This window comes from Sarcophilus harrisii, chromosome 5, assembly GCF_902635505.1.
Source record: "Sarcophilus harrisii chromosome 5, mSarHar1.11, whole genome shotgun sequence".
Classification (NCBI taxonomy): domain Eukaryota; kingdom Metazoa; phylum Chordata; class Mammalia; order Dasyuromorphia; family Dasyuridae; genus Sarcophilus; species Sarcophilus harrisii.
Genome location: NC_045430.1, coordinates 29,821,606 through 29,846,937, shown reverse-complemented (window position 1 = coordinate 29,846,937; position 25,332 = coordinate 29,821,606). Strand labels below are relative to the sequence as shown.

General features: G+C 36.5%; 1 protein-coding gene across 1 annotated transcript in view; it reads right to left on the bottom strand.

Moving 5' to 3' along the window:
- The window catches only part of CCDC38 (coiled-coil domain containing 38), a 51,114-nt gene extending 26,557 nt beyond the window's left edge, over positions 1-24,557 (bottom strand). Inside the window, exons 1-10 of the mRNA XM_012550567.3 lie at positions 24,446-24,557; positions 23,825-23,895; positions 22,900-22,999; positions 20,139-20,222; positions 17,456-17,556; positions 14,795-14,951; positions 9,710-9,777; positions 4,584-4,747; positions 4,391-4,471; positions 2,005-2,162 (exon numbers count right to left, since the gene is read on the bottom strand). Of these exons, the coding sequence (XP_012406021.1) occupies positions 2,005-2,162; positions 4,391-4,471; positions 4,584-4,747; positions 9,710-9,777; positions 14,795-14,951; positions 17,456-17,556; positions 20,139-20,205 (796 nt within the window). The 5' untranslated portion in view covers positions 20,206-20,222; positions 22,900-22,999; positions 23,825-23,895; positions 24,446-24,557. The remainder of the gene's footprint in view (positions 1-2,004; positions 2,163-4,390; positions 4,472-4,583; positions 4,748-9,709; positions 9,778-14,794; positions 14,952-17,455; positions 17,557-20,138; positions 20,223-22,899; positions 23,000-23,824; positions 23,896-24,445) is intronic.
- Positions 24,558-25,332: the final 775 nt, after the last annotated feature.

Below are 25,332 nucleotides of genomic sequence, written 5' to 3'. Positions count from 1 at the left end.
AATTATACATATAAAATAAATAATAAAATTAAAATTAAGATAATAAAAGCAACTAACAAAAATAATATCTGGAAGATTTGTGCCTGCCATACAATAGAGTATTAATATTTTTCAATTATATATGTGTGCACTTATGTGCATTTATGATCAAAAAGATTGACTACCATGCACCAAGCACTATAGGTACTGGAGTTAGAAAGATAAAAATGAACCTTTTCCTGCCCTCTAGGAAATTAGCATAGGAAACAATATATACATACAGAAACCTATATGAAATAAATATAGGGTAGTTTGTTGAGAGTAAAAAAAAGGCAATTTGGTGAAGGAGAGTATAGCAAAGGTGGAAAAAATAATTTAAAGTCACGTGCTTGAGGGTCCTGACTGCCAGAGTAGTTTTATTCAACTTCAAGAGACAATAGGCAGCCACTGATGTTTACTGAGCAGGAGAGTGACTTGGGAAAAATGTTTTGCCAATTGTAGCAGTATAGTGGCTTGAATGGAGAGAAAAGAGATTTGAGATAGGGAGACCAATGAGGAACAGTAGTCCAAGTAACAGATAATGAAGCACAATAATCAGGAGCTGAATGAGTGGAAAGAAGGGGAAGGATGTGAGAGATGTGGAGACTAAAAACCCAAGACTTGGCAACTAATTAGATATGTTGGGAAAAGGAGTGTGAAGAATCAGGAATAAATTGAAGGATGGTGGACTTGAAAAATAATAATAGGGACAGAAAATGGATCACAACATAGTATTTTCACCTTTTTTGTTGTTTGTTTGCATTTTTCCTTTCTGATTTTTTTCTTTTTTGATCTGATTTTTCTTGTGTAGCATGTTAATTGTGAAATATGTATAGAAGAATTGCACGTTTATTATGTATTGGATTACTTGCTGTCTGGGAGAGGGGATTGAGGGAAGGGAGGGAGAAAAATTTGGAACACAAAGTTTTACAAGGGTGAATGTTTAAAACTATCTTTGCATTTATTTTGAAAATAAAAAGCTATTAATAAAAATAAATGTAAAAATTATTTTTACAGGTAATTGAGAAAATAAAATATTAAATATAAAAATATTAACATTTTTGAAAAAAACAAAAAACAAAAATAGTAAAGTCACCATTACATCATTACATTACATGGTGACCTTGGCAGAAATAAGGAAGTTGAGAAGAAATGTGTCTTTGAGGGGAAAAATGATAAGTTTTTTTGGACATGCTCTGTTTGAGAAGCCAATAGACAGGGGGTATTTAAGAAAATATGTGTGTGTGTGTGTGTGTGTGTGTGTGTGTGTGTGTGTAATATGTGTATATATCTATATGTATTTATGACACTTTTAAGTTAAATCTGTATTGTTAACATTTTCTTCATGACTTTCTTAAATCCAAGCAAATACAACACAATAAATCAAGCCCTAATTTATAGGTTGTATATATATATATATATATATATATATATATATATAGTTGTAAATGCTTACATTAACAATTGACTCTCAATGTTTTTAAGCTCTCTCCAAGACACACCTGACTTGAGAATATCCAGTTGGAAATATCCAATAGGTAGTTAGTTAGTAAGGTGGGGCAGCTAGGTGGTACCATACTGCACAAAGTAGTACCTGGTCTCAGACACTTACTAATTGTATGACCCTGGGCAATTCACTTAACTCTGTTTACCTCAGTTTCCTCATCTGTCAAATAAGCTGGAGAGGAAAATGGTGAATCACACCAGTATCTTTGCTAAGGCAACCCCAAATGGGGTGAGGAAGAGTCAGGCAACAACACAACAATAAATGTGGGACTAGAGTCATGAAATACAGACAGATCACGCAGTCATTTACAAAGGGATAATAATCAGATTCGTGGGAACTGATGAGGTTATTGAGAAAACATTTTCCAAATGCATTTAGTTAAGATAGTTTAAATTATTGATATTATGTGTGATTTTAAAAAATACTGAAGCAGTTCTGATATTTATACTTTATTTAAATGAAGACTTAATTAAACTCACTTGACACCAGTTTTGGAAGACTAGGAACTGAAGTAACATCTTTATTTTTCGCTTTCTTTAATGCTTGCTGGATTTGCCAGGATTTGGGAGATAATCTCAGTAAAAAACACCCATATTTCAGATATTCCTTAAGAAGAAATTCGGATTTCGTAATTTCACTACTCAAAAGAAAAACATAGCAAAGGTTACATTAACCAAGATAGTATATAAATATAAGAAGTTAAAATCTTGCTTTGCAAAGTTATATTTTCTTAGCTATGTGTTGATATAAAATCTACTCACTTAGCAAAAATTACTAATTCATTTAAATACAACCCAATAAACAGGTATTACATGCCTGCTATGTGTGAGATGTGAGACTAATTAATGGTGTAGAGGAGAAAAAGCTGACCTTCAAGTGAGGAAGGCCAGAGTTCACATCTTAACTCTGAAATACTCTTTATGTAACCATGGGCAAGTGGCTTAATTTCTCACTGCCCCAGACAACTCAAAACTATAAATAAAAAAAATCTCTTGGGTGATGGGCCATGTTAGACATTGACTTTACATAGAAACAATCAAAAATAATGGCTGCACCAAGCAATTTATGACAAATAGGTGGCTACAATGGATACAGAGTGTTAAATCTGAAATAAGGAAGACCTGACATCAGATATGATCTTTGATATTTACCCCTAGTTGTGTGACCCTCGAAAATGTATTTAATCTGTTTGCCCCAGTGTCCTCTTCTATACAAAAGCAATAATAATGACCCCTGCCCGCCTTCACAAAAACCTGAAGCTTTTCCCTGTGGGGAGAGGAGAAAATTTATTTACCTTTCTTTATTTTTAATGTTTATTTTGTGTTTATAAAGGAAGTAAACACCAGCCTTCAATTATTGAGGAATACTTATTAGAAATACTATTGGAAGGGAAATATTTCCAGAAATAAAAAAGAAATAGATCCATTGAAACAGCTTAACATTTCTTTTCTAGATATACAACAGCAAAAGATTGAAAGGTTTCCATAAATAACAAAGCCAATCCAAATGATCATGTCATTGTTAAAAATATAGTCAAGGTCTGCAACTTTTATAGAGGCAGCTAGATGGCACAGGGATAGAACACTGGGCCTAGAGTCAGCAAGAATTGAAGGTTTTTTGTCTATTTTTATTTTTTCATAGTTAATTGATATTTACTTCAGGACATGTCATGTCAAAAACTAACTTGTCTTTAATAACAATGTTGTATTATAAAAGCATTTTCCATCCCAATTTGCTTTTATAACTATTGATATGTAGACTAATACTAGTCCTGAAATCCTGTGTGATAGACTCTTCCATTTAGTTGCATAATCCAAGCACTTGGAGTATATTTTGTGATGGATTCTTCCATTTAGTTCCAAAATCCAAGTTCTTGGAGTATATATATTGGGGTATATTAGGGTGATAAAGAGGGGCTGGGGAGGAAAGGAAGGAAAGCCTTATTCTGTTCTACCAAGAAATCAAGAATTTGTTCTTGATTTCTTGTCATACATTCTTTAACATTATAGACCCATAAGATCTTGGGGCTGAGAGAAATCATGGTGCTTTAGATTCAGTTAATTTTTTGGATTTTGTTTGGAATTAATGAAAAGAGTTTGAAGAGGGGGTGGGATATAGGTTGTTGATGAGGAATTAACTGGAGTTAAAGGAAACTTTCTACTCTTAAGTCATAAAAAGGCTTGGGACAAACACTTTATCTTGCTAGCAAAAAATGGAATTTAAAAGATATTTATACCTGAAACATGATAAATATACAGTTTTTAGGATGTAGAAAAATGCTGCCTCTGTAACAAAATATTGCCTCTTTCCAAAAACAAAAACAAAACAACAAAAACGAACCCAAACTAGATGGTGATATATTGCAGGGAGAAATATCTCAATTGTGATAAGAGTTCAGAGTGGACTTTGATAGTAATGGCTAAATCCAACTGTTCTTGCCACATTATTGTCATCGTAAAGCCTAATTACATTTTCCAGACCTTCCCAAATGCCAAATCTCCGTTAGATGGTTGAATGTGACATTAAAGCCGCAGGAAGCAACCCAGGCTCATGACTGTGTCTATCACCACCGCAGCAATAATAAATATCCCACTGTGTACAGATGCAGGACAATGTACTAGATATTAGGAGAGAATAAACATTTGGAGAAGACAAGGTTCCTCCCTTCAGGGAGCTTACAGTCTAGTGAGGGATCTAGTGAGAGAACCGATTCAATCCAACATAATTTTATTCCCATTCTCCTAGGTGTCAGACAGTATACTAGGCATTGGGAATAAAAAGGTAAAATGAAAAACTATCCCTGTGCTCATGGATCTTATATCCTATGGAAACTAGAAAATGATCAGAGGTACAGGATCCCCTCACCTTTTCACAACCTGGATTTCCAAGTTGGCCTTCTTTAGCTCTGATGTCATTTGGAGTTTGCCAATGGTTTCTTGTGCTGCTCTAAAAGGCAATAAAAATAGCTCTGCTTTGGCATTTAAGCAAATAATATACCAAACCATGCTTTGTAATATTACTTTAAAAAAAAAAGAGAGATGATAGAAAGGATGCTAACATTTTCAAGGCATCTACCGATTTCTGGTCATTTTCTCGGAGAAATTCTTCAAAAGCAAAAGCATCTTCTTGAAGTCTTTTTTCTGCATTAAGGAGTTGCTCCTCTTTCATCTCCATACGTCTCTGAAGCTTCATTATTGTTTTCCTTTTGGTTGCTAATGTGTACTATGAAAACAAAGATACAAGACATATATAGATAGATAGATTCTGGTGCAGTGATTGAGGTTAAGTGATTTGCTCAGGGTCACAAAGCTAGTAAGTATTAAGTATCTGAATCCAGATTTAAATTCAGATCCTCTTGACTTCAGGGCCAGTGCTCTATCACCAGGTAGCTGCCCAATACAAGATGCATCCATACATCCAGATATGGATGACATTATTTCAGGTAAATGTCAAACAAATTTGTTTCATCCTTCCACTAAAATGGAAAACAACAAACGAACAAAAAACAAGCTTCCAAAAATCCAGATCATTGGGAAGTGTCATCTTTAGGTAAATCACTTAAACTCTTTTAGAATTGATATCTTCATTTGTAAAGGGCAAAATAAGATTTGACTCTCTCTTATCCTAATAATGATGATGATAATGATGATGATAATTATAAAAACACATTTGTATAGCACTTTAAAATTTACTTTCTTCAGGATTTGACAGTTTTTCAGGTAGCATCCAATCCTAGTAATAATCATGATAATGATAATTATAAAAACACATTTATATAGCATTTTGAAATTTACTTTCTTCAAGATAACCATGTGATTTTGGGGTTTTGTGAAATAAGTGGATTGTTATCGTTTCAGTTTTATTCTCCTCTCACATTTGAATCCATCAACAGCTTTACAAATGTATGAACAGAAGCTAATTAGGCTTTTTAAAAAAAAAAAGCCTTGCCAGAGCAAAGGCATACCTGGCAAGGAAGCAAAACAAGTTTCTTTTCTCCTACAAGATTTGTTGCCAAACAGTAAAGTGCCATGCTGTTCAATCATTTCAGTCATGACTCTATTTGAAGTTTTCTTGGCAGACATATTAGAGTGATTTGCCATTAACTTTGCCAGTTCATTTTACAGGTGGGGAAACTGAGGCATTTAGGATTAAGGTACTTGTCCTGCATCATACAACAAATGTGTTTGAGGCCAGATTTATGTTAATATCAGCTCTCTGTCTCCCAAAGTTCATATTCTTGTGTATTTTGGGAGTTTGGGTTTTTTTTTTTTTTGGCAAGGCAATTGGGCTTAAGTGATTTGCCCAGGATTACACAGCTAAGAAGTGTTAAACATTTGATGCTGGATTTGAACTCAGGACCTTCAAGATCTCTATTCATTGCACCATCTAGCTGTGCTTCTTGTGTATTTTAATAGTCCAGTTAATATCAAGGTCTCTGATCCCAATATTTTCTTTTTCTGACATTAAAAGAGCATAAGAAAACTACCTTGCTTGTGGCTATGAAAGCCATCAGCTCCAGGGAAAACCTAATTTTCTTCTATCAACTTTAATCCTATAATAATAATAATAATAATAATAATAATAACTTTTTAAGGTTCCAAAAAAATCTTTAAATACATTATCTCATTTAATCTTCACAACACTTCTTTTAAGAAGATGCTATTATCACCCCCACTTTATAGATAGGGAAACCAAGGCTGAGAGTGGTTTAATGATTTATTGGTGCACAAACAGCTGATAGGTATCCAAGGTAGCATTTGAACCCAGACTTTCCTAATTCCCAATTCAGGATTCCATCTACTGCATCACCTAACTGCTTCAGGAATATGACTAAAAGGATGGAGATAAGATGCATTGCTTGAGTCCAATTTTGGGGGAGGTTTTCAGCACATTCAGAGTGGGCTGCTGGGATGGCAAAAGGCAACTTTGGTCAAAACACCTTTTTTCTTCATTACTGACAGCCTGATTATATTTCAAGGAGTCTTCAGCTTGTGGGAGACACACCACAGCATTAAAAAATTATGACAAAATTATCATAATAATAGTATTATACAGTGTATATAGAGTCACTTAACTTTTTAAAGTTATAGTTATATCTGCCATCTGGGGGAGGGGATGGGGGAAGGAGGGGAAAAATTGGAACAAAAGGTTTGGCAATTGTTAATGCTGTAAAATTAACCATGCATATAACTTGTAAATAAAAAACTATAATAAAAAAAGAAAAAGAAGACTTAATAAAAAAATAAAGTTATAGTTATAAACTACAGGCATACTTTTAAAATAAACATGCATGCTAATTCTCAACAATGAGAGTCTTTTAGTGCAATTTCTGAAAATCAATAAAGTATGTTCAATCTATAGGAAATAATGCACTGTTATATAACACTCACTTGATTGAGGCAAAACTTTCATTCTCATCCTAACATTTCCAGAGAGTAGGAATTCTACTTTATCACAAAAAGAAAGGCAGTATATGACGACAATTCCATCGCAGGAGCCTATGAGTCCTTCTTTCTATAAGTAGCAGACCATGGTTTCTGAAAACGTTACCTAATTAGCCATCATTGAAACAACACATTTTTCATTGTCAGTGGAAAACTCAATAGCTTCAGGAAATCTCGCTCAGAGATTTCACACTACTTCAGCATTAGTAGAAATGTCTTTCAACATGTCAACATTTGTTGAGCATTGTTGTCAAAAGTGAAGGATATTGATAACAGTAGTGATCAGACATATAGACAGATAGACAGGTAAGCAGGTGGACGGGTTAAATAAAGACCATACGCCAACACAAGGAATAACAATAACTAAATTTAAAGTCTTGTTTATATTTCCATTGTGAAAATTTATTTTATGTAAAATTTTGTATGTTGACTGTAGCTGGCATAAAAGTGTTGATTGAGTCTGGGTCCCTGTTGTGAAACATATGTTCTGTGAAATTTAAATGTATTTATGAAAATGAAGCAATTTTCATTTGAGCAAGGGCACTGATGGTTCTAATCAAGATAGAACATCTTATTTAAACATAACAAATGACTATAAATAAGTTCATAGAAACGTATACAGGATACACTTGTGGAATTTACTGATTATTCCTTCCTGTTGCTACATTAGCCATTATTTGGGCTTCAATTCTGTGATATCCATAATTATATAAACATATATACTATCTATTAATACATGCATACATATATAATACAAACACATACAAAAATACACATATACACTTAGGTAGATATGAAACAATTCTGTTTTAAATACAGAATAAAAGCTAGAACTATTATTAATAATCTAAACAGAATACACAATTACAGGGCATCTAGATGGTACAGTGGATAGAGTGTGGGCATTACATAAACATATACATCATTTATTCATATGTGCATACATATACACATATATATAATGCAAACACATATAGCAAAAATGCACATATACACTTAGGTAGATATGAAACACATGCTTTCTCTTTCTATGGTCTAGTTACAGATATAAGTTCTAGGTCTAACATAAAAGCTGAAACTATTATTAATCTAAACAAAATACACAATTACAGGGCATCTAGGTGGTGCAGTGGATAAAGTGTGGACATTATATAAATGTATATATTATCTATTCACATATATATACACACACACACACATACATAATACAAATACATATATATATGTATTTAAATATGAAACAATCACGCTTTTTCTTTCTATGGTCTAGTAATAGATATAAGTTCTAGGTCCAGCAAAAATGTTAGAACTATTATTATTAACAATCTGAACAATATACAATTACAGGGCATCTAGGTGGTACAATGGCTTGTGTGTCAACCTGAAGTCAGGAAGACCTAAGTTCAAACTTAGCCTTAAATACTTACTAGCTGTCACTTAACTTGCCTCAGTTTCCACGATTGTAAAATGAGCTGGAAAAGGAAAGAGCGAACTAGAACTAGAAGCAAAAAATTGGAAATTGAGGGGATACCCATTAATTTGGGAATGGCTGAATAAATTGTGGTATGTATTTATGATAGTTCTATAAGCAATGATGAACAGGAAACTCGGAAAAGCCTGGAAAGATTTCCATGGATGGATATAAAGTGAAATGTACTGTGTACAAAGTAACAGCAATATTGTAAGATGATCAGCTGTGAATGACATAACTATTTTCAGCAATACAATGATTCAAGACAATTCTGAAGGAGGGATGATGAAAAATGCTATCCATATCTAGAGAAAGAATTGATGGTATCTAGATGCAGAGTGCAGCATACTTTTAAAATTCATTTTTCTTAAAGATTTTTTTTGGTCTTTGTTTTCTTTCTCAACATGACTATTATGGAAATGTGTTTCATGACTACACATATATAACCTATATTGAACAGTCTGCATGCATAATGAGGTGGGCTGAGGAGGAAGAAGGGAGAGAATCTGCAACTAAAAAGTTTTTTAAACAGTATTTAATTTTTCTGAATATATACATATATATTTTCCAAATTAATTTCCCTTTATGAAACCTTGTGTTTCAAATTTTTCTCTCTCTCTCCTCCTCTCCTCCCCTCCTCAAGACAGCAAGCAATCGGATATAGGTTAAACATGTGCAGTTCTTCTAAACATATTTTCATACTCATCATGCTGCACAAGAAAAATCAGATCAAAAGGGAAAAATGAGAAAGAAAAAAATAAACAAACAACAATAACAAAAGGAAAAATACTATTTTTTTTTTTGCTGAGGCAATTGGGGTTAAGTGACTTGCCCAGAGTCACACAGCTAGGAAGTATTAAGTGTCTGAGATGAGATTTGAACTCAGGTCCTCCTGACTTCAGGGCTGGTGCTCTATCCACTGTACTAGCTATCTGCCCCCCAAAATACTATTTTTTCATCCATATTCAGTCTACATATTTTTCTCTCTGGATGCAGATGGCACTTTCTATCACAAATCTATTGGAATTGCCTTGAATCATCTCATTGTTGAAAAGAGTCAAGTCCATCACAGTTGGTCATCACTTAATCTTGTTACTATGTACAATGTTTTCTTAGTGGAACTCAAAGTTTTAAAAACAAATGTGAAAAAATTGTTTTTACATGTAACTGGGGGGAAATAAAATACTACATAAAAAAAGAGAAAACATCCATTAGCAATGCTGTTAAATAGCTCTACTCTAAGCTTATAGGAAAAATACATTTCATTACCTCCAGCATAAACCTTTCTCTTTGATCACGAATAAATTCTTGTATGGGCTTTTTTGCATCTGCACTTCCTTTTAAAAGAATTGAAATATATTTAGCTTGAGATCAGTATCAGTCTAAGTTAATCAGCACTAATTTTAGATTAAATGGTAACATGACTGTAATTAATATATATTCAGTACACCTAGGATGCCATATCTGCACATAACCAAATGCTCACTAAATTTATCACCTTCTTTAAATAAACTCACAGAGCTTCCTCCATCCCCTTGGTCTCTTAAAAACTTGATAGTAATGAGGAGAATGCTAACAAAGTTACAAACCAATAAGACTAACTTTAAGGTGAGTCTGCTTTGTTAAAAAAAAATTATTAATCATATTAAGCACAGATTTAGAGCTGTCTAGTTCAACTTTTTCATTTTTTAGATGACCCGAGATCACAAAAAATGGTAAGTATCATAAGTGTTAGAATCTGGAATTAAAACCCAGCTCTTTGGACTAGGGAACTAACAATGAAAGCCATCAAAAGAGGAAGCAGTGTTGGGCAACCGTTGGGAGTGCTCCAACACTGGCTCCTTCAAGTGGATGCTAGAGTAGGGATTCAAATGAACACCACCAATCTCAACTCATCTAAGACTGTAGTAGATGGTCTTGGAGAGCAGCGATGTCCAAGAAGACCCTGGAGTCTATTTGGACTGTTCTCTCTGTTTCTGTCTGTCTGTCTCTCTCTGTCCCTGTCTTTATATGACTGTCTCTCTGCCTTTATCTCTGTTTTCTATCTGTCTGTCTCTAGATCTCTGTCTCTCTCCCCTGTTTCTCCAAATTACCTTTTCTGCTTGATTATACAGGACTCTCTAGGGTCCAGAAAAACTTGCTCTATTGTTTTTCTTCACACACAGCTTCCTGCCTCCTCTCTCCCTGGTCTTTGCAAGTCTTAGCATATACATGAAGCCACCCTCTTCAGCTACTGATGCCTTTCCTTTGAAATTACCTCGTATTTATTTTGCCCATTTTGCTGCATACACACACATATATAAACGGATTTTAAACATGGTACTATGGTATTAAATTATTACATATACGTGTGTGTGATAAGAAGAATGGCCCAGGGCAAAATTTCATGACCCCCACTGGGGATCTGTAACTGAATGATGGGATGGCAAAATTATGATTATTTATCAGTAAGTGTTTGATTTGTGTATCTGTTTATATACATATACACATACCTGGAGTCATGTATAAAACTCTTGGACAAAAAGGGATCTGAGTGGAAAAAGTTTAAGAAATCTCAGTCTATGAGGTGGTGGCTGGTCTTGGGCTCAGCCCAAGTCTCATCCTTCAAACCTAACATCCATGATCCTGGTATCTTATGATATGCTAAATGAGGATATAATTTTATCTACTTCATGAGGCTATTATGAGGCTCAACTGAGATTAATTATAGATATGACATACATGTGATATATTTCTATGGCTATCATTTAAATAGTGCTTTATGTGTGTGTATAGTTAGAGAGAAAGAGAAAGATACACAGAGAGAAAAAAAGAGAGATAGAGAGACACAGATATATATATGTGTATATATATATATATATATATATATATATATATATATATATATATATATCTATGGCTATCATTTAGATAGTGCTTTAAGGTTTATAAAGTACTATGTATGTGTATGTAGAGACAGACAGACAAGATACAGAGACAGAGAGACAGAAACAGAGACACACAGAGAGACAGAAAGAGTAAAAGAGAAAGACAGAATAGAAAAAGAAAACACACAGAGATAAAAGAGAGAGACAGAGACAGAGACAGAGAAAGAAAAAGAGGCAGAGACAGAAACAGAGACAAAAAGACCAAGATAGAGACAGACACAGGAGAGATATACTCAGAGAGACAGAGACACACACACAGAAAAGAGAGAGACACAGAGACAGGGAGACAGACAAAGAGAGAGACATAGATATAGGGAGACAGACAAAGAGAGAGACAAGATAGATAGAGAGACACAGAAATAGAGATAAAGAGACAAAAACAAGAGATAAAGAAAAAAGACAGAGACAAAGAAAGGGAGAGAGACAGAAAAAAGAGAGAGAGAGGGAGAGACATAGAGAAAGACACACAAAGAGAGAGACAGACAGTGACAGAGACAGAGAGATACTGAGATAGAGAAAAACAGAGAGAGACAGAGAAGAGAGAGAGAGAGAGAGAGGAATCACACACAGAGAGACAGAGAAAGAAAGAGACAGACACACAGAGAGAAATAGAGACAGGCAAAGAGACAAAGAGAATGAAGCTTTAGACAATTACTAGCTCTGTGACCCTGGGCAAATCACTTAACCCTACTCCCCTCAGTTTCCCCATTTGTTAAATGAGCTGGGGAAGGAAATGGCAAACTATTCCAGTGTCTTTGCCAAAAAAACTCCAAGGGGGTCATGAAAAGTTGAATGCAACTGAAAAACAACTAAACAACAACATTATGTTGTATTTCTATTATTTTGTTGAACATTTTTCAATTGCCTTTTTAATCTGGTTTCTGGAGTACTGTGGGAAGCCACAAGTTTGCCTCCTCTGACCTAAAGCACTGAGAAGGGAAGGGGCTTGCCTAGGATCATATAGCCAGTATGTGGTAAGGCTAGGACTGGAACCCAGGATTTCCTTGCTCTAAGCCCAGTTCTTTATTCACTTAATAGGTATTATTTCATCTCATATAAATAATATATTACTATTATTATTCATATGCATGGCAAATCAAATAACCCCCAACTAGCATAGTCCATGTGGCTCTGAATAACTGATTGTGTCCAGCAGCTAATTTTATTTCTCACTTTCTTCTCCTTTTTGTTTTGGAGGCAATCTGGGTTAAGTGACTTTCCCCCTGCTAGTAATTTCTGAGGCCACATTTGAATTGATGTCAGGGCCAGCATTCTAACCACTATACTATGTAGCTGCTCACACACAAGCTCTTATGTTGTACTACAGAGGGAGGTGCTGGTCTGAATATGGGTTTGCTCCCAGACTGGACCTTGGAACTTGTTTTTCTGATCCAGGTGCCTAGAGATCAGCTTCCCCTCTTGCTTTGGCTATCTTTGGCTGTTGAACTACAGGGTGGGGTTCAGCTTTATCTTTTTCTGAGGGGTGATCACTTGGCCAACTGAGGTAGGAGATCAAAAATTGAAGCAGCCCTTCTAAGTAGAAACCTCCATCCTCACCCCTTCTTATCTGTAACTTTCCTTATTATCAAGATGCTTCCAATATTCTTATTTCTTGGCAGAATCCTGCCCTATGATCAGAGGATCATTGACTATAAAGCTCTTGGAGGTCAAAGAGTCCAACCTCTTTTCATAGAAAACTGAGACCCAAGGTGAGGAATGGAGCTGTCCAAGGTGAGACAGCGAGTCATGGCAAAGTTGGGCTTTGAACCAGCTTTCAGGAGGAGCCTGGTGTTGTGGGCAGAGAAGGCTGGTCCTAGACTCAGGAAGACATGGGTGAAACAAACTCTTGCCAACTGTGGCTAAGTTACCTCTCAGATCAGATTCCTTTTCTTTAAGAGCAGGGGATGGAACTCAATGACCTTAATCTAGGAATCCTGATCCAGAGTGGGCTTTCCCAACACCACACAACTTCTTCACTGAGTTCAATCTCTGCCTCTCTTGTATGAACATTTTTTTCTCTGCAAAGAGTTTTTTGATTGTTTCACATGTCACCAAAATTCTATTTCCTTATCTATGAAACTGTAAAGTTCACTCTGAGGTCCACTCCAGTGCTAATTCTTGGACCTTTAAATAAGGCAGGGCAAATCTTTGCACCCACGATCATGTACATGATAAACAGGGAAGACAAAATACAATTCAAATTTTTCTATATGACTTGCCTGCAGATAGTAGGTACTTACTTATCTTTCTGTTGTATTTCAATAAATCTGGTCCAAAAAACCTCTCATTTATTAAGTCCCTTCTATGTTTTAAGCCATGGACAGCTGGGTAGCATTGCAGATATTTGGCAAAAAGACTCATTTTCTAGAGTTCAAATCTGACCTCAGGCACTAACTGTGTGACCTTGGGGAAGCCGTTTAACCCTGTCAACCTAAGTTTCCTCATCTATAAAATGAGCTGGAGAAGGAAATGGCAACCACTCTAGTATTTTCGTCATAAAAACCACGGGGATCATGAAGAGTCAGATATGACTGAAAAATGATTGAAGAACGACAAAATGTTCCTAGGGCAGAGGTTGAAACAAATAGAAATGGAGGCCACTAAAAACATATGTAAGAATCCCTCATGAGCCTTGAATTGTCTTAGTTTTTAAATGTGATGTAATCTATCTTAGTGTATTTTTACTTATTTTGTTCATATATTTCCCAATTACATTTTAATTTGGTTTTGGTAGAATTTGACAGGGATCCATGGATACATGAACAGAGAGCCAGAAAGACTCAGATTCAAATCTTGCCTCAGTTTCTGGCAGTATGACTCTGAGTAAGTCACATCTCCAACTGCCTCAGAAAAAATGAGGAAATAGGTTTAGAGGAGTTGTGGCTTAATTCATGTTTCATAGGGGCAGCTAGATGGTGAAATGAATAGATCATGGGCCTGGAGTCAGTCCTGAGTTCAAATCCAGTCTCAGACACTTACTACTTGTATGACCCTGAGCAAATCACATAACTCTGTTTGCCTCAGTTTCCCCATCTGTGAAATGAGCTAGAGAGGGAAATGATAAACTACTCCCATATCTTTACCAAGAAAATCTCAAATTAATCACACATGAGAAAAACTGACTGAAAATTTATACCTCAGAAATCATTAAAGTTTAATTTATTGTTTCGCTGGTTGTCTAGACCAGAGACCAGATAACTATTGCCAGCAGCTAAAGGCAGTTGTTTGTTCATCCCTGGTGTACACTTAAGAAAGTGAGGGAGAAAATGTTAATAATATAACTTATACTTAAAAGTGTGTCATGCATTGATTAATTCCCTTCCCCCTCCTCCACTTATTAAACATTTAATAACCTCTGGCTAGCCATAACTAAATTACTGCCTTAATTAAAGGCGGCTCACATAAAGAGTTGGTAATTTGTACTTACTTTCTACAAAGCTGAGGATGACAGTGGAATCCAGACCAAGATCATGAGATACTGATTCAACGGGAATATGTATTCCTCCCAGATGTGATCGATTCTTCATTCTGGATGAAAAAGTTGTTTTTTCATGTACTTTTCTACTTCGGTTTATCAGTTTTTCCTGCATATATAGAAAATAAAATAAGATTTTCTTGTGTAACTGGGTCTGTAATCCAAAGAGATCACAAAAGAGGGAGAAGGATCCCCATGTACAAAACTATTTGTAACAGCCCTTTCTGTAGAGTTAAGGAATGGGAAACTGAGTGGATGCCATCATTTGGAGAATGGCGGAATAAGTTATGGTATATGAATGCTATGGAATATTATTGTTCTATAAGAAATGATGAATAGACAAGCCTGGAAAAACTTACATGATCTGATCCTAAATGAAGTGAGCAGAACCAAGAGAACATTGATTATGTGATGATCAATGTGATAAACTCAGATTTTTTCAATCATGAAGTGATTCAAAGAAATTCCAATAGTGTTGGGATGAAAAGTGCCATCCATATTCAGAGAGAGAATTCTGGAAAATGAATGTGAATAAAAGCATAGTATTTTTGCCTTTTTTATTGTTTTTTTTGTTTTTTTTTCTTTCTCGTGTTTTTTCCCTTTTTGATCTGATTTTTCTTGTGCAGCATGAATAAAATGGAAATATGTTTAGAAGAACTGCACATATTGGATTCTCTGCTAGGGAGGAAGATGGGGGGAAAGAGGGGGGAAAATCAGAACACAAAGTTTTGCAAGGGTGAATCCTTTCTTATGGATTTTTTTCTTATGATCTGATTTTTTTGGTGTAACATGATGAATATGGAAATATGTTTAGAAGAATTGCTCATGTTTAATTTATATCTGATTGCTTGCTGTCTTGGGGAGAAGGGAGGGGGAGGAGAGAGAAACATTTAGAACACAAGATTTTACAAAGGTAAATGTTGAAAACTATTTTTCTATGTATTTGGAAAAATAAAATGCTATTAAAAAGATTTTCTAGTATAATGTATTATTGTTTGGTACAACAGCAATGGGACCTATCTCACTAGAATATATTCTTTGCTCTTAGTCCATAAAGCACACATCTTGAATTCTTTGTAAATGAAATAAATTCTATAGAATGGTGCCAGGGAAAGAATTAGATCTGGATCTCTGGATCCATATGATACTTAGAAGCTGTGTGGTCATGGGCAAGTCAGTTAGCCTCAGTTTCCTCATCTGTAAAGTGGAGATTTAGGAGTAGATGAATTCTAAAGTTTCTTCCAGCTCTAAGATTCTCTAATTTTTCTTCGATATCCCCATAATTGGCATTGTAGCCTTTGCTTCCAATTAAAAGCTGAATCAAGTTGTAAGTGAAAACCTTAATTTTTATGAAGACTGGATGTAAGATGGGAGAGAGAGAAAAAAAAGGAAGAATGAGAAAAGAGAGACAATGATGGAAAGAAGAGGAGAGAAAGGAGAGGGAAGGATATATGGACTATTATTATTTTTTTCTCCAAAGTCCTGCACTGCCCAAGAAGTTGTATTAGGAAGATTTGGTTTTGCTAGTGAGATGAAAGAATGAAAAGAAATGAACTTCAGGGTTAAAGAGTTTAAGAGTAGAAAGAAGGAAAGTTTAGTGTCTAGTCCCATTCTACCCCAGTGAAATTATAGATCTGATCCCTCCAAAAGGAAACCCTTTATATCCAAGTGTTTTTTAAAATGTAAATAGAATTAATATGATAGAATTTCTATGGAACCAATAGAAAAACATTTATCAAGTGCCAACTGTGTACCAGAACAGCTACGATGTACTGGGCTCTGCCTTTTAAACTGGGAAGACCAGAGTTCAAATTCAGTCTCAGACACTTATTAGCTGTATGACTCTAGGCAGGTCACTTACCCTGATTACCTCAATTTCCTCATTTGTCAAATGAGGTGGAAATAGAAAATCACTCTAGTATTTTTTCCCAAGGAAATCTCAAATGGGGTCATGAAGAGTCAGACATGAATCAATGATGATAACAACTGTGTACAAAGCACCAAATTAAACACTAGGGTTACAAAAGGTAAAAAAAAAAAAAAAAAAATCCATCTCTGCCCTCAAAGGAGCTTACATTTGATTGGGGAAAATTACTTTGCATTTTACTCATCTGTTATCCTCTAATAGATTTTTTTTTGTAGAATGTTAAAATGAGGAGAATAACCGGATTATTGCCATTTGGGAGCTCTCTGGATCCTATCCTTTTAAAATGTGGGATGCAAACCTATACAGGGATCATGTAACTGAATGTAGGGGCTGTGAAATTATGATTAATCATCAGTAAATGTTTGATTTGTATATTTATTTTATACCCCTATATATCCAGAGATATGTAAAAATTTCTTAGGCAAAAAGGGGGTTGGGATTAGAAAAAGTTTAAGAAATCCTGCCCTAATACATACAAAATAGAGGAGCTTTAATATTGGATAACATTCCCCCCATTAGAATGTAAACTCACTGAAGACCCATAATAAGCACTTAATGAATGGTTCTTTTTCATCCCTTTATTCACAATACAATGCATCATAACTGATGCATCAAAAGCCTTAAATGAGATAAAATCTTTTGGTACCGATTTGATTCTCCACATGGTCACAATTGGAAATACTTACCCTTTCCTTTTCTTCTAGTTCTTTTTTTTTGAAAAGAAACATATCTTCAAAATAGTAAGTATATGGCTTGGTTTTTTCAGAGAAAGATTTCCTTGAATTTTCTGTCAAGAGGAAAGGAAGAAAAAATTAGAGTTAGTTTTATAAAAATATTCAGCATACTTCAGTTATTATTCAATCTCAGGGCCATAAACAGGACATTTCTCCTCAAAATGCAAAATCTACTTGTTTTCCATGAATGGTCTTTTCCCCGATGTCCCTGATTCTTTAGTGGAACAGAATGAAATAAGCATTTATTAAGTGCCAACTATTTCCTTAGTGGAACAGAATGGAATAAGCATTTATTAAGTGCCAACTATGTGCCATTTGATCTTTATAACGACCCTGGGAGATAGGGGCTGTTATTCTTCCCATTTTATAGTTGAGACAACTGAGGCAGACAGAAGTGAAATGATTTGCTGAGGGTCACACAGTAAGTGTCTGAGGCTGAATTTGAATTCATCCTTACTCTAGACCCAGGACTGTATCTACAATACCATCAGCTGCTTTTATGGTCCAGCTGGGTCCTTCTCCCTGAGGTCCTTGTCAATATTGATGCTCTATCCCTTTCCCAAGTTCTCTTCCTCCAACCCAAATTTAAAACTCCATCCACTAACAGATTCTATGCCCTAGCACAAAAAACAGAAGGCCAGAGGTCCAGACTGGTAGAGCAGTTTTTATATATTTCCACTAAGGGTCGCTGCTTCCCTGATAAATAAAATATGGAGGAAAAACTCGTTTTAAGTGTATCTTCAGTTTTAAGGCAAGATAAAAGGCTACAAATATGATAAGACAATAAGATTGTAGATTTAGAACTGGAGAATCATAGTCCAACTCCTTTTTTCATATGAGGAATCTGAGGATAAATAGTAAATTGCCCAGGTTTAAATATCATTTTTTCCCTCCATTTAAACATTTAGAAGAGCAAATATCCTTGAAATGTTAGTGTTGTGGTTGTTGAATCACTTCTAAGAGAAACATTTTCAGGACATCCATATTTAGGGGGGAAAGCATTAATTAAGCACCTACTATGTGCCAGGTACTATTCTAAAAGCTTTACACATATTACCTCATTTGATCCTCACAGCAGCCCTGGGAGATAGATGCCATTATTATCCCCATTTTATAGATGAAGAAACTGAGACAGAGAGAAGTAAAATGACTTGCCTAGGATCATACAGCTAGGAAGTGTCTGAGGCTGGATTTAAAGCAAAAAGAAGTGAAATGGCTTGCCTAGGATCATAGTAGATTTGAACTCAGATCCTCCTGATTTCAATGCTGGTGCTCTAGATCCCTAAATGCCTTGTTCCCCACACTTTGAAGCATCATATTATTCTTCTACTGCACCTTTACCCCTCCTGCCCATTAGAGTGCCCCACTCCAATGCCATCCCTCTTTCCTGAGCACTCCTATAACTACACACCTGATGGTCTCTTCTACCAGACTAGAAGAGGCATTTCCTGGAATATAAGTATCTCAACTAGGGATTATTCTGCTCCCTTCCTGGTTTAGAGGGAGTACAATAAAGTCTCAGATTTCTGTTTACCGCTTCATTGAGGAAGGCAGAAAAAGAATTCTTGACCCCTCGATTACAAGAGTAAGAGATGATGACTGAACCTCTGATTTCACTGAGAAAGGTGGGAAACTCCATCTACAACACAGGTTAACACTTTTTCTGCAATTTAAAGTCTTAAAATAATTGTCTGGAACGTCAAGAGCTTTGGCATCTTGCCTAGAGTCTATAGGCAGAGTGCATCAAAGATAAGATTCTTCTTTGGGCAGAGACAGCTAGGTGCCTCAATAGGTTTGGAGTCCAAATCCAGCCTCAGACACCCATTAGTTAGTGATCCTGGACAAATCATTTCATCTCTCTCTTCCTCATTTTCCTCCTTTGTAAAATGGGAATAATAAAAGCAATCTATCTCTCAAGGCTACTATGAAGATCAAATGAGATAATATTTGTAAAGCTCTTAGTACAGTACCTGGCACATAGTAGGTGCCTAATGAATGCTTAATTCTTTCCAAGGCAAACCCTACAGCAAGCTGACTCTCCATTTCCTCATTATCATGAATTGCTGAATTACCTGAGTTTGAAAAAAGAAAAGAATGAAAAAGAAAAGAGCTGACCTGATGCTCAGGTTAGTTGGCTTGTTATTAATGGAAGTGAGAAATCTTCTACCTAACTCCCTAAATTCTAAATATATATATTGATTAAAAAAAAAACAACAACAGGGGTGGCTAAGTGGTGCAGTGGGTAGAGCCCCAGCCCTGAAGTTAGGAAAACCTGAATTCAAATTTGACCTCAAACACTTCCTGGCTGTGTGACCCTGGGCAAGTCACTTAACCTCAATTGCTTCAGTAGAAAACAAAATGAAACAAAACCAAAAAACAACAATGATGACGGGTCTTCAGTTAGTGCTGGAACATAATGTTAACTCAACAGAATGCCAGCTATTTGAGACCAGCCTCTGTTTCAATCTTACCTTTATAAACTGATCACATAATACATTGTTGGCAGGGCATGGGTACTTATTCATTAGCCAATTAATCCACTAACTCCTTCATTCTGGTTTTATCTCCCTGGCACCAAGTAGGCAGCCCCTTCAGCAAACCTTGCCAGGGGATGAGTGGGGGACGAGTAAAATACCTCTTGGTTTGTCTTCTCTATCTCTGGTAGAAGTGGTAGATCTTACGGGTAATGCGTGTGTTGACATGATGACTTTTTCTCACCCTGTCAAGAGAATAATAATAACAATTAACAAGAATAGTAAGAATAGTAAACATTCATACAGCACCTACTATGTGCCGAGAATTGTATTAAGCACTTTACAATTATTATCTCATTGGATCCTCACAATACTTCAAGTATGTGCCATTATAATCTCTATTTTATGGAGGAAACTGAGGCACATAGGGGTATTAGGATATAGGATACAGAATAGGAGATACTAATATTTATCATTGAAACACAGCAAAACCCAAGATAGTCTGGGATAATAAAGAGCCAGTCCCAGAGCAAGAAGACCCAAATTCAAGAGTTACTCTGACACCTTTTGGCTGGGTGACCTTGAACAATTTATTTAATTATCCTGGGTTCTAGTTACTCTCTGAGACTGTAAATTGTTGAGAGGGCACCAACTTGCATGAATTAGTTAGAGTTAGTTTATCTGGCAGTTTCCTATATGGGTGAAATAATAGGACTGGATCCCATCTCTGAGGAAACTTCATTGCAAGCATTATCCCATGATGGCTTTGAAGAGCCAAAAGAGAGGAAGCATCATAGGCAGAAGGGTAAGGGGATGCACCATCCTGTTTTTACTTGAATAGATGGGATACATTCTTTTTTTAAAAAAAAAATATTGACTTATGTAAAACTTAAATGCAAGAAAAGATAAAACAAAATATAAAAGACAGAAAAAAGACAAAAAACATTGTCATGTGCTTAGCAGAATATAAGGGAGAATTCAAAATATGTAACAATAAATTTCCATTTCAAGAAAGCATATGTAATAATAGAAGACATTGTATTCAGAACTATCCATCTCTTCTTTGCTTTTTTGTAGCTTTTCTTTCGTTCTCTGCTGTGTACTTTTTACTTTATTCTTTTTTCCTCTTTCCTCCCTCCACCTCTCTTTCCGTTCTTCCTTCCTTCCTCCCTCCCTTCCTCTTTCTTTCTCTCTTTCTTTCTTTCAAGCAATAAACTGGGAAAACATTTTTAAATTCAAAAGTTCTGATAAAGGCTTCATTTCTAAAAATATATAGAGAATTAACTCAAATTTATAAGAATTCAAGCCATTCTACAATTGATAAATGGCCAAAGGATATGAACAGACAATTCTCAGATGAAGAAATGGAAACTATTTGTAGTCATATGAAAAGGTGCTCCAAATTACTACTGACCAGAGAAATGCAAATTAAGACAACTTTGAGATACCATTACACACCTGTCAGATTGGCTAAGATGACAGGAAAAAATAATGACAAATGTTGGAGGGGATGCGGGAAAACTGGGACACTGATACATTGGTGGTGGAGTTGTGAATGGATCCAGCCATTCTGGAGAGTGATTTGGAACTATGCTCAAAAAATTATCAAACTGGGCACACTCTTTGATCCAGCAGTGTTACTACTGGGCTTATATCCCAAAGAGATCTTAAAGCAAGGAAAGGGACCCACATGTACAAAATGTTTGTGGCAGCTCTTTTTGTAGTGTCAAGAAAATAGAAACTGAGTGGCTGTTCATCAGTGGGGGAACAGCTGAATAAATTATGGCATATGAATGTTGTAGAATATTATTGTTCTGTAAGAAATGATCAGTGGGACGAATACAGAGAGGCTTGAAGAGACTGACATGAACTGATGCTGAGTGAAATGAGCAGAACCACGAGATCATTATATACTTCAGCAACAATACTATATTAGGATCAGTTCTGATGGACGGGGCTCTCTTCAACAATGAGATGAACCAAATCAGTTCCAATTATTAGTGATGAACAGAATCAGCTACATCCAGTGAAAGAACACTGGGAAATGAGTGTGCACCACAACATAGCATTTTCATGCTTTCTCTTGATGTTTGCTTGCATTTTGTTTTCCTTCTCAGGTTTTTTTTTTCTTTCTAGATCCAATTTTTCTTGTGCAGCAAGATAACTATATAAATATGTATACATATATTGAATTTAACATATATTTTAACATATTTTTTAAAGGAAGGGTTTTAAAGATCAAGCAAATAACCAGTTTTTTTCTGTTTTGAGTGTTAGGGTAGAACAGGAAAGCATTTTGGAGGCCATTTGGTCCAACCCCTCCATTTCAGAAAGGAGGAAACTGAGTCCAGGAGTATTAAGTTGATTTGTTCAAGTCACACAGGGAACAGAATTCGAACCAAGGGTCTCTTGAGTCCAAATGAATTGCCACAAGGCATATCTTGGACATGATTCTATTATATATGGAGAAGATTGGTGACCCATTTATCAGGCCAGTGAAACTCTGGGATTTGCACTTTCTTGATTTGAAATTTAAACAGGAAGCTTCTCAAAATTTTATCTTTTTTCCTTTAATGATCTTTTTTTTTCTCCCTTCCTCTCTCTTTGGGCCTTACCATTTCCTCCTCCCATCCTCTCTCTTTTTTAAAGAACCCTCTTGCCCTTAAAGTATCTGTACAATTTTTGCCCATTTCCTGCCACCCCAGAAAAGATACTAAAATCAAAACCTTTTAAACTCAATTGAGATTCAAAACAGAAATCTGTTTTCCTACTAATTCTCCAATATTTTCTAAGCCTTGCCAATAGAATTTGTGAGACAGATGTTCCCATGAAGTAATGCTTTGCTCACGTTGAAATCAAGGATGGGGAAGATGGTGAAGAAAGGAAAAACAAAAAAAAACAATGGTTGTTATGAGGGACTACCTGGGTAGGGCCGATTCACTGGAGAATTCACAAGAGAAGGGCAAATCCAGAAAGTGTTTTTGGTGAGTGGAATAAAAATTAGATGCTGTTCACACTGCCTCTGTAATAATAATTTTTAAAAAGGGAAATATATCAGTGTCAGAGATTTCTTGGTTCAAAAATTTTACAATTACTGTTACTTAATTTTCTCTCCTTTCACCCTGTCCCTCCTTCAAAAGTATTTGGGTACTGACCATTCCCTCCCCGCAAATGCCCTCTCTTTTATCACTCTCCCACCTTCCCAAATCCCATTCCCCTCCTATTTTCCTGCGGGGTGAGCTCTATTTCTATACCCATATTGAGTGTGTATGTTATTTTCTCTTTGAGCCAATTCTGATGAGACTGAGATTCACTCACTCTCTTTTTCCTCCCCCTCTGCCTCTCCTCTGCAATGGCTTTTTTCTCAGGCAGAGTTGGTATTAAATGGTATTAAACATTTGGTTGACCAAGCTCTCCAGAGCTTCCATTTAGAATTGGAAGAGTCATCTAGTCCAAAACACTCATTTTACAGACAAGTAAACAGAAACTGGAGGGTTTCAGTGACTTGTCCCATATCACCAACAAGTTTGTGGCAAAACTGGGATTTGAACATAGAATCATGACATTCCCTCCTCCCCCTTTCAGAGTCCAACAACTTTTTGATAAATTGGGGATTTAGAGAGGGTTTTTTTTTTTTGATGGTCTATATAGTTTCATTAAATAGGGATCAAAGTGATGTTAAATATATTGTCTAGGATAAGGGAACTTTGAAATCATGTTCATGTCTAGGATAAGGGAGCTTTGAAATTATGTTCCTCTAGGAGTCAGGAAAAGACTTGGGCTACAATTCTGCTTTCGATAAGCCATGGACAAATCAAGATCATTTCTTCTCTCAGCCTTCACTTACTTATCTGTAAAATGGGGGATGAAGGAGGAATCTTGTCCGGAGGGAACATGAGATTATATCCGTGTAGCACTCTGTAAATGGTAGAGCATTCTATTAATACCCTATTATAAAGCATTATTATATATATTATATAAAACAAATAGGGCTCTTTTAAGGCATTTATAGGGCTGGATTTCTTAGTCCGTATGGACTTTGCCATTTTGGGGGGTTAGTCTCAAAAAGGAAAGAAAACCAATTTTAGGGTCAAGAGAAGGGGGGACAGGAGGGGGTGTTCCCAAGCTCTCCGGGCATTGCCCAGCTTAGATTTCACCCCGGGAAGGAAAGGGGGGAGTCGGACGGAGGGGTGAGGGTGCCAGAGCATGGTCAGGGTGGGAGATTATTTTCAGAACAGCCTTCTCCAGCCTCCACCTCCAGCTGGGTCTACGCCGCAGGGGACCCCCGCGGCTGGCTAGGCGGCTGCGATCTCTACTAGGGGACTGGAAAAGGGGCGAGTGGGGCCAACGGTTTCCCAGCTGCAGGAAGGTGGGGAGCGGCCGGGGGGGAGGATTCCTGGGGGAGCCCGTGCGAACGGGCCGCTTTCAGCCCAAAGTCCCCGAGGGCGCACTCCCTTCCCCTTCGCACCTGGGAGTCCCGGGTGAGAGCCGCTCAACAGCTGGGGGCCTTGTGGGGCCCCTCCATCCCCCCAGAGCGCGCGATGCCCGCTCCCCACTTTCCTCGAGAGCGCGAGACGCCCGCTCCACGCGCCAGCCCCTTCCTCCCCCAGCGGATCGCAGCATTCCGAGCCCCCGAGCATCATTAGTGACAGCGGGGGCAGCAAGAGGGGCAGAACGTGGGGCATGGAACCAAGGCAATCTGAGTTCAAATTCGACCCCAGATACTTACTAGCTGTATCCCCCTACTCAAGTCCCTTAAGCTTCCTCATCTGTAAAATGGGCACTTACCTCCCAGAGTCGTTATGGGGAATCAAAAGAGATAATAGCTATAAAGTGCCCAGCACATAAATGTTTATTATTATTATTATTATTATTATTATTATTATTATTATTATTGGAATCCTTTTTTTCTGGTCTCTTCCCATCTCATCAAGGTCCTCAGTCCTACTTCTTGTTGTTTTACTCTGGGTCTCCACTGCCCACTCTCTCTTCCCTCTGCTAGATTTGCTTCCCCCCATCCCCTATTCTCTCCTACTTCCTTACTTTTCTTTATTCCCTTCTTCCGACTATATAATGCTGTCTGTTCACCTATTCTTTTTTTGTTTGTTTGTTTGTTGTTTGTTGCTGAGATAACTAGAGTTAAGTGACTTGCCCAGGGTCACACAGCTAGGAAGTATTAAGTGTCTGAGATCAGATTTGAACTCATCACCTATTCCTATTTTAATTTCTTAGAGCAGCTAGCTGGCACAGTGGATGGAGTACCTGGCTTGAAGCTAGGGAAGACCTGAGTTCAAATTTGACCTCAGAGTAACATTTACTAGCTGTATGATCCTGGGGCAAGTCACTAATCCCAAT